Source organism: Galeopterus variegatus, unplaced genomic scaffold (assembly GCF_000696425.1).
Source record: "Galeopterus variegatus unplaced genomic scaffold, G_variegatus-3.0.2 Scaffold8482, whole genome shotgun sequence".
In the NCBI taxonomy this organism is placed as follows: domain Eukaryota; kingdom Metazoa; phylum Chordata; class Mammalia; order Dermoptera; family Cynocephalidae; genus Galeopterus; species Galeopterus variegatus.
Genome location: NW_007734593.1, coordinates 30,316 through 40,551, shown reverse-complemented (window position 1 = coordinate 40,551; position 10,236 = coordinate 30,316). Strand labels below are relative to the sequence as shown.

At 53.0% G+C, this 10,236-nt stretch overlaps 1 protein-coding gene across 1 annotated transcript in view; it reads left to right on the top strand.

Annotated features, from left to right (window-relative positions):
* The window catches only part of LOC103608500 (kin of IRRE-like protein 3), a gene marked incomplete at its 3' end in the record, with an annotated part of 39,273 nt that extends 29,254 nt beyond the window's left edge, over positions 1–10,019 (top strand). Inside the window, exons 3-4 of the mRNA XM_008592930.1 lie at positions 5,150–5,299; positions 9,870–10,019. Coding sequence (XP_008591152.1) covers positions 5,150–5,299; positions 9,870–10,019 — 300 coding nt within the window. The remainder of the gene's footprint in view (positions 1–5,149; positions 5,300–9,869) is intronic.
* Between the last annotated feature and the right edge of the window lie 217 nt (positions 10,020–10,236).

Below are 10,236 nucleotides of genomic sequence, written 5' to 3'. Positions count from 1 at the left end.
CCTCCCCGAGCCAGGCTGCACCTGTCCCTCTCAGCGCCACCTGCCACCTGCTCACTTCCTCCCACTGGCCCCTCACTAGTGCTCCAGCCATCCTGACTCAGCGCACCATGTGTGTGCACACATGGCCCTCAGGACGGGATACATCCAGCCCACTCTTCTCTGTCCTCCCCAGTCAGTTTGGAGGGAAGGCTCCACAAGGCCACACCTGCTCCTCCACCTCCACCTCCCGCCCCTGCTTCTTCTACCTGTGTAGGGACAGAGCACTGCACAGGGGGTCATCAGACCCCGACTCGAATCCCCACTGTGCCACTCTCCTCTCAGCCCACCCTCCCTGGCCTCAGCGTTATAAACGTCTGGTGGGATAGTGGTACAGCACGCTCTTGGCCCGCCCAAGCCACAGCAGGCATGCAGGGGAGACACGCAGACTGGGGCAGTCATCTCAGGGGCCTGACATGGCTGTGTCTCATAGTCCCCAGGACCCCAGTTCTGCCGGGCCCCTCCCTTCCTGGGCCGGGACCCATCTTCCTGGCAGCGAGCAGAAACGTTGTTGTGTAGCCACCAAACATGGGGGAGTTGGGCACAGGGAGAAGGGGAGTCAGCCTTCAGAGACACAGGATGGGAGGTCGGGTGCTGTCCCATGAACGGCAGAGAGCCAGCAGAGCTCCACCCTTGAAAAGGTGGGAAACATTAGAAAAGTAGTGATTTCAGAAGAAAGAGCCAGGGCAGCACATGCCATGGATTAGCTAAAGAAAGCACTCGGACTCTGCTGAAAGGACCCAGGCTGAGACCATGAGGGCTGCAGCAGTAGAAATGGAGAATAGGGGGGGGAAGCTGAGAGAGACTGTGCAGAAAGGCTGGCCAGATGCGGCGACGGTGACAGAGCAGAAATAAAGCACGAGAAGGGGAGATCGCCCTGCCTGCTTGGCTTCACACGTGGGCAACATCGGCAGGTGACATGGGAAACTGAGGGGGTGGAGAGGGGCGTGTTGGGTCTACACTGACGGCAGGACCTCCACTGTGCTCAACCAGAGATGCCCGGCCGTGGGCAGCACGGACGTCAGCCCCTGGAGGCGGGCCAGGGCCACTCACCTGTTTCTCACGAGACAACACAGCACCTGCCTTGCAGCAGGTGTCAATCCACGTGTGTGGAAGAAACCAGTGTTCTTGAGGAGCTTGCTGTTTACATCAGATAACACCCAGGGGGGTAGAGATAAAATGATCCCAGGCTCCTTCGCAGTTCACTTTTTTAGAGTAGGAAAGATAATGGGGAAAAGAAAACGGGTAGTAAGGGAATGGGCGGGGGGCATTCATTCTCTCAGTGATAACCCACTTCTGTGTCACGCAAACTGCACTCCAGGGACTCTTGAGCCCAAAGGAGAGGCCTCAAGGTGTGTCCCACTGGTGAAGAGCGGCTGGGTCCCTGGCCTCCCCGTCCTGTTCGTCTGCAGCTCCTCAGCGTTCATCCGCACTACGTGCTCAGGAACACTCAGTGTAAGATCCACTGGAAAAGCATCTTCATTGATCTAAAAGAAAAAAAAGTAATTTCAGTGGCTTACACATAATACACAAAAATTAAAATTAGGGGCCAGCCCAGTGGCGCACTGGAGAGTGTGCCGCTTGGGAGTGTGGCAGCGCTCCCGCCGAGGGTTCGGATCCCATTTCCCGCTCACTGGCTGAGCGCGGTGCGGGCACGACACCGAGGGTTGCGATCCCGTTACCGGTCAGTAAAAAAGAAAAAAAGGAAAAAAAATAAAAATAAAAAAAATTTTTTTTTAAAAATTAAAATTAGACTGTAAAGTAAAATTGTCAATTAGATTGTCAACTCTTCCCCCTCCAAAGAATAATTTGCAAAACGTGTTCTTCCGGTGCTGTTTTTGAGACTATCCTGTGTACCCACCTCCCCGCAGAAACACTCTTTCTGCAGAAAAGCCAAGCAGGTGCAAACGGGCAAGCATGGGATGGGAGCCCCCAGAAAGCTGCCACACTGCTGCCCTCCAGGCCAGCGTGGATCCCATCAGGGGACTCCCCTCCACTCGAGGCCCTCTCCTGCTCTGCCCCATCCCTTCAGGCTCCTTTCCTGTGGGCCCCAGGTTTTATTCTGGGGGTCTTGTGCCTGTCCCCAACTCCTCAGCTCTCAGACCCTCCAAAGTGGTGCTGTGACCTACTTCCACCCAGCCCTCTGCCCAGCCCCATCTTCCTGCGGGGCCTGGTTTCCATGGTGACAGCCCCCTCCTCCTCTTCAAGGCACCAACTAGTCCAGGACTCAGGCTTGCCCCCTTGGGATGCCTCCGGGGCCCAGCTCCCCAGGTGTCCTCGCCTAGTACCTCCTGCCCTTTCCACCAAGAGGAAGCAGGATTTGGAGTCGGCGGGATTCTGGGGGGCAGTTACCCACTGCAGATGCTCCCTAATAGTTGACATTTCGGAGGGCTCAGGCACCACTTCGTTTAGGGCCTTCTCATTATAACCCCATCAGCTTGCTGCTGACAGCCTGATAATTCTCTCTGATAGCACAATCTTTGACGGCTACTGCGGCTGCCTTGACTCTGTCCTCCTTGCAAGAAAGATTTTGAGATAAAAGAATTCACTGTGAAATCATCATTAGCGTAAGGAGAAAAGAGCCTGGGTAAGGAGTCCTCTCTCCCCACACCCTCTCCAGGGCTTTGCGCCTCCCAGCTGCCCCCCCATCCTCCTCCTCTTCTCCCTCCTCCCCATCATCGTCCCCCTCTTTTCCCTCCTCTCCATCCTCCTCTTTTCCCTCCTCCACATCCTCCTCCTCCTCTTCTCGCGCCTCCCCATCCTCCTCCTCCCCATCCTCCTCCTCCCCATCCTCCTCCTCCTCTTCTCCCTCTTCCGCATCTTCCTCCTCCTCTTCTCCCTCCTCCTCATCCTCCTCCCCCTCTTCTCCCTCCTCCCCATCCTCCTCCCCATCATCGTCCTCCTCTTCTCCCTCCTCTCTATCCTCCTCCCTCCTCCACATCCTCCTCCCCCTCTTCTCCCTCCTCCCCATCCTCCTCTTCTCCCTCCTCCACATCCTCCTCCCCCTCTTCTCCCTCTTCCCCAGCCTCCTCCTCTTCTCCCTCCTCCTCCTCTTCTCCCTCCTCCCCATCCTCCTCCTCCTCTTCTCCCTCCTCCCCATCATCGTCCTCCTCTTCTCCCTCCTCCTCCTCTTCTCCCTCCTCCCCATCCTCCTCCTCCTCTTCTTCCTCCTCCCGTCCTCCTCTTCTCCTCTGTCTCTCCCTCTCCTTCTTTTCTCTCCTGCTCCTCATTCCTCTGCTCTTTCTTCATTCTCTCCCTCCTCTCCCCTGTCTCCTCTCTCATCTCTTCCCTCCTTTTCTCTCCTGTTTTGGTGCCAGAAACAGTCTAATTACAACAGAGAACTTGAAGAGTCAGAGAAAGAAAAAAAAAAACCTCACCACACACAGCTGATTAAAATGTCTTATGAAATCTAATTTGTAAAGCTCAGATCAGAAGAAAAAGCGTTACTCCCACAATTCAAGGCCAATTTGATTTTTAATGAGACTCCTCAGAGACCCTGCCAAGATCTCATCAGGTTGTGAACTCGGCTACCTGCCTGCCACAAACCCTCTGATGTGGTCTGCAGCTCTCCTCCTGCAGCCCCCAGCACACACTGCAGCCACCGCAGCTCCCCTCGGTTTCTACACACCAATTACTCCTTTTAGGGGGCCATCTGCTGCTGAGAGTCAGTCCTACATGTGGTCTGAGCCTGGGGCTTTATGTCCCCATGATGAGGAACAGCCAGTGCCCAGGACCTCTGTGGCCATCCCTGACTCTCCCAGGTGGGAAAGGTGAGGCTGTGACAACAGCTGGCCCCCCAGGTCCAGTTTTTCCTCAGTTACCTCTGTAGCTGCAGAGCAGGGTGGGAGAGAGGGTTCAGAACTCAGATGGACCCAACTCAAACCCCAGTTCCATGCTCATTAGCTGTGTGACCTCGGCAGGTTACTGTGCCTCTCTGATCCTGATTTCTTTGTTGTACAATGGAGATATTTCTGCCCTGAAGTGTACGTAAATGGATTACACAAGGGGATGTGTAAAGCACTGGTCGCACTGTGGGCCAGATGCTCACTGCATGTCAACGGCCCATTGTCCATTCAGCTGTGGCTTCCCAGGAAACAGATCAAATCACCCCTCTTCAGCAACTGTCCAGACAATTCCCTGGACAATTCAGTGAACGCCTTAAGCCCCCATTTCCCAAATGGGGTTCATAATACTCCGTATGAGCATCGTTGCTCTAAGAACTAGAGGGGAACATACACAGTTCTTGGTATTTGGTAACTAATCAACAAGAGCAGTTCCTTTTACTATTTTTCACCTCCCTGAGCCTCATTTCCTCATCTGGAAAATGGGCATAAAAACAATGCCTACTATTTTTAGGTTATTATAAGGATGTAAATATTGATGAGCTAATATTTTAAAACCTTGACTTCCTGTACGCACGGTAGGTGTGTTTGTTTAAGAAAATATGAGCCGACTGGCTTCAACAGTTCCGTGCTGTCTTGTTTTGAGGTGTGGCTGGGGAGGTGTGGGGCCCACTGATGACTTTCTCCCAAGCGATAGTGAGACTGGAGCAAGATCTGCTGCAGAAAAGAAAGGGACAGGGAGGACGTGGTGAGGCATGACTCTGTCATGCTGCACCAACACCCACGCCTGCCGGGATGGCCCTAGACCCATCCTAGGAGCCACTTAAACAATAATAGGATTCTCGGGTACTCAGGATTAACCAAAACCACACCACTCCCCACCCCCGCTGCCCTCTCGAAGCGTCTCTCTCCTGCCCCCACCCCGTGGTGGAAGGATGCACCCAGCAAGTATAGCTAAGCAGGAGTCTGCGCAGGGAGAAGGGCAGCAGTGTGTGCCAGGATGGCTGGGGATGGCCTGCCCGGAGCTGCAGTGCGGATAGACCCCAGCGGGGCTGTTAGTGACTGGTGAGCAGAGTGGCTGGAGCTGGGAGCCAGGCCCTGAAAAAAAGTGATAAAGCTGGGGCAGAGACTGGGGAGGCTGCTGCCGAACCCCCAGCAGGAAGCGAGGCACTCTGGGGAGGCCTGGGCTCCCGGGCCAGCCCCAGCTCTGCTTCCATAATGCGGGAGCCTTCCTACCACGTAACTGATCGCTGTGCTTGTCTCCTTCCTAGGCCAGGTCTACTCCTTCAGCCAGCAGCCCCAGGACCAGGTGGTGGTGTCCGGACAACCAGTGACGCTGCTGTGCGCCATCCCTGAATACGATGGCTTCGTTCTGTGGATCAAAGACGGCTTGGCTCTGGGTGTGGGCAGGGACCTCTCAAGTGAGTACCTCCAGGGCTCCCCTGGGGGCCTGAAGCCTGTCACCACCTTACACACCCGTCACCCCCCAGGGAACACACATCTTCACAGGCTTTGGGGATCAAATCTCCAGCTTTCACTGCAGCTACCCTGGGCAGAGTGAGGCGAGGCAAGCCCTGAGCAGAACAGAATCCCTGGGACTTTGAGGGCCCTCTGACTACAAGTAATGAACCACAGGTGAGCCCTCTGCCCCTGCTGGTCGGTCCTAACCCTAACACAGCATTGTCCTGGAGAGTCTACTCCAAAGTTTAACATGATTCATATAAAGTCTGATTTCCAGAAATCAAGTATTCCTGTTTCTTGGCCCAAAATGTATACCCCATTTATCAAAGCATGACCATTAAGGAAATGGAAGTGACAACCTAGTTCTCCCAGGCTTTCCACCCATCAAAGGCAGCCAAGTAAACTGAAAACTGACAAAGAAACCTGGTTGATATTAGGGGTCATCATGTGATGGGAAGAAAAGATAAGACAAGAAGTGTTTGAAATAAATTGCAAACCTTGTTCAGCCCACCCGGGCTGGTGTTCAGCAAAGCTGCCCTGGGGATGGGGTGGGGGTGGCCGTCGATGGGATGGCTGGCATGTGAACTCACTGGTTGGTGCCCGGCTCTTGTTCATGATCCTGAATGGCAACCCTGTAAGCCCACAGAGGTGCATTTCCCATCCATCCTGTCCCCCCCAGAGAAAAAAGAATGGAAGCATCCGCCTGATTCACTCTGCTCTGGGGCGGGCAGACACGTGGCTGTTTGCAAGCTTGACATAAAATCTAGAAGGAGGGATCTGGGTGTCATTCCCCTGTGATTTGGGAATAGCTGAGGGTGGAGGAGGAGAGAAAAATAAGTATTCAACTGAGAAGTCGCTTTGCCCCTCCCATGGCGTACAACTGCAGGGAAATAAAAAACGAAGTGCACTCATGAACATGATGGTTGGGAAATTAATATTTTAAAATGTGAGATATGTCTTACCAAAAGTGTATATTGAAACATGGTCAATAGCAGTCACAGGGTTTGAACGCTGCAGCCCAGCTGAGCATGGGTAAAATATACAGTAATATCTCCAAAATATACTGTGCTGCCATAAACTTTAAGTATTATGGGAACCAGCCAATTTCAGAGACTCTGAACTCCCCTACCCTAGAGAAACTGAGGGAACAATACGACCTTCCCAACTAGATTTGCTCACGCACTGGACGGCTCTGAGGTTGGCCCAGCATTGGCGCTAGTTAAGGAGCCTGTCTGGGTTCCTCCTGATCGGTGGTTTTCAACCTTTGGGCAGGAATAGGGTCTTGTTAGGTAAGTAGCAAGAGGAGGCCCCAGGTCACCAGGGATGGTTCACAGAGTGGTCATCAGGGCATGGGTAATTGGCCCTCTGCCATCCAGTTCCATAAGTGGCTTTCTGGGATCCCGGACTGGGGCCTGCTTGGCACTGAAGGACTATGGCCCTTCAAGAACTGGGGTCTGCTTCCTCTCCAGCTTGACTCCATTTATAGAAAGAAGGTTGGCCCTCTCCGTGCAGAGCCAATAAACTCAAATTCCTCATAAAATACTTGCCCTGTATTTGATCACTTGTCCAAAAAATAGCATTATGACAATAATGATGGATACTCACATGCTCAATAAACACTGCTTGCTTGTCTGATCGGAAAGTCAGCATAACAGAATGCAACTCAATTCAGCAAGTATTTGTAGAGCACTTAATCCTGCAAGTGGTCCTACAGGGAAACTGAGGCCGGTTGCATCTCTGTCCTCTTCCATTTTAACCATGTGGCCCCACTCGATCTACCGGGAATGATACCCTCACTGAAGACCTAAATGTCTTTCTGGACACCAAGACTGGAAAAAACAGCCAAAGAAAATGATTTATAAATGCACTCCCTCATATCGATAGAACATTTTTCTTCTAAGAAGCTCAAGTACTCAGACATTATTGCAAAGATCTACGATGATCCAGAGGGAGAAAAGAAGGATTTCCCCTTTGTTTGACAGGTAAACAAAGCCACGGTTGAGAAGGAAACTGACTCAGTTATACAACCCATCCCTGTGCGTGGGGCTCTGACCGCTGACCCTGAAGGGCTCACACACCCTGCCTGCCCGCCCTCCTAAAGATGGAAACCTCTTAGGCCACCCTACCTCACTGTTGTTTTTATTTAAGTTGGCACTTATAGACTACTATGCGTCAGGCACTTTACATAGGTTATTCTATTCAATCTTCACCATAACCCTGTGAGGTTCTAGTATTGTCCCCACTTTACCAGTAAGGAAACTGAGGCACAAAGAAGTTAAAGTAACTCACCCAACACAACAGACCTAGGAAGTGACAGAGCTGGCATTTGAACCCAGGCAATTTGACTGTAGAACCCAGACTCTAAATAATTCTTCCTCCTTTGGGAGTAGCAAGAGAGAGTAATGATACTGTGGAAGGGGCTAGAACTTCCTCAGAATCTATGCTTCTGAGTCTACGTTTTCTGCAGATGCTGCCAGTCCTTGGGATAGCATCACAGCTCGCTGCCTAATTAGGCAAATACAAACAAACCCATCACTGATGTTTTCAGCAGCTCATGAGAGCGAAATCCTGCTGCTGATAGCTTGCAAGACAACAAAAACACAAGCCCCAGCCAAGATGCCTGCAGGAGACCAGGGACTAATCACAGGACAACAGGATCCAGCGGCTGGGCTGGGGGCGGGAGCGGGGAGGGGCTGCGAGCCAGCTACACCGAGGGCGGCAGCAGCGGGGAGAGGACTGCACTGGAACCCACTTACAGCCCCTCGCCTGGCCCTGGGTGGGGAAGGTGGCTTCACTTACCCGAGGTCCTTCGCAAAGCCCAACAGAGGGCAGGAAAGGTGGGCAGGAGGGGAGGCAGTGCTCTCAGGGTACAGCTGTCACCTTGTGAGCATTTCTGGCCAGACCTGCATAGCTGTGGAGGGCAGGGCCATTTGATTGCATGATGCAGACGGTGGTCGCCATGAGGACATGAGCCTGAAGGGCTCAGTGGCACAGGAAGCACCCACAAACATTGCAGCTACTGCCGCCAACTAGGAACAGGTGCTGCTGGCCCTTGGTACGTCCGCCCTGCCCCACCTCTGAAGACCCTTATCTTATGGAGATGGAAAGGACCTTAGAGCTCAACTAGTCCAATCTTTCATCCGGCGTAGAAATCCCCTCTGCAGCACCCCTGAGAGACAATCATCTGACCTCTGCTTGAATACAGCTGGTGATGGGGACCTCACTACCATCTCTGGCAGCCCAGATCCTTGCTAACACCTCAAATAGTTAAGAACACTCAAAAGTACTTCTCATGTTAATTCTGCCCTTAGTGCTAGTGCTGTCCTTGGGGGCTAATGAACACGCCTAACCCCTGCGAAGGGACTTTGAAATATGTCTCTCGTGTGTCTCTGTTTCCATCTCTCTCTCACTTGCTTAAGCCCTCGTCTTCTCTTTAAAAGCCCAAACGTGTCCAATCTCCTCCTCCTATGGCACATTTCTGACAACGCTCACTGTCCTGGTGAAGGTCTTTCAGAAAGAGGAGCAGTTTGGAGCTGCGGGACGATGGGCAGGGTGGAGGGCAGGGAGAAAGCGCTGGGAAGGGGGCAGGGGTCCAGTTGTAAATCCACACTGTACGGGATGACGGGGGCAGAGCTCCGCTGAAGGGTGGATGGGAAGTGGATCCTGCTGAGACAAACCAAGGAGGTTTAGGACCCAAGCCCGGGACAGAGAGGATCTGCCCAACCTGGCCAGCCAGCACTTAATGTGGGCATTTATATTCAACCTACACAGCAGCAGGAAGGCTGATAAATGATTTATCATTCTCAAACTTTTATTTATCTATTATTCATCGCCAATGGTATAAGGGGCCCCAAATTCCTAAGTGTCCTTAGAGCCTCGTAAGTGCTTAATCAGACTCTGGGGCTTAAGGCTAGGCGGGAGGAATGACTAGAAAAGGGCCATTTAGAGATGAAAGTGACCAGAGGTTCCTAGATACTGGAGGGTGGCTCAGATTCCTACTTCCTGAAGCAAACTTCCCCCAAATTCACTCTCAATCCTTTTTCAGATATGCCTCTTTTTTTCTTCCTTCTCTCGCTTATTCTGTCTTCTCTCTGTGATTCTCAGCCCGTGCCTCTCTCTCTGTGTGTGTGTCTCTCTCTGTCTCTCTCTGTCTCCATGTGTATCCTTATCAAAATGCACATCTACTCGGTAGACCACAGTGCGGAGCAGGCTACTTTCCAGAGTGATAACCCAGCTGTGTCTGTCCACACGTAGCATTTTCATCTCCTCTCTCTCCTTTCCTCTCTAATATACACACGTAGACACACACACACACACACACGCACGCACACACACACACACTGCCCTGATGCCCTGGGAAAACTGTTGCTTTTGTGCTCCTTACACTGAGATCAGGGCCCTGAGCAATCCACCTGCTCAGCCAGTGTCCGCGAGCGGCCCCTGCTCGGGTCTCCCATGGCTCTGCGTGTTCATCGTGAGCATCTCCTCCACCCCGCCCCAGCTCCCCTGACCTGCCTTCTGTCTCCACAGGTTACCCGCAGTACCTGGTGGTAGGGAACCACCTGTCAGGGGAGCACCACCTGAAGATCCTACGGGCAGAGCTGCAAGACGATGCTGTGTACGAGTGCCAGGCCATCCAGGCCGCCATCCGGTCCCGCCCTGCACGCCTCACCGTCCTGGGTAAGAGCCGGCCACGTGTGGGGGCCGGGACACTCGGGTGAGCGCCAAGGGCTCAGCTCCGGGAGGGTCCTTCTGACCAGACCAGAGGGGACTGCCCACTGGGTATCATCCCACAGGGCTCCCGCCACTGCTGCTCCCGTGGTGTCTGTACCCCTCTCCCCCCAAAAGGGGACAAGTGAAGGCCAATGCCCACTGACCTATGACTCTGCCCAAACCT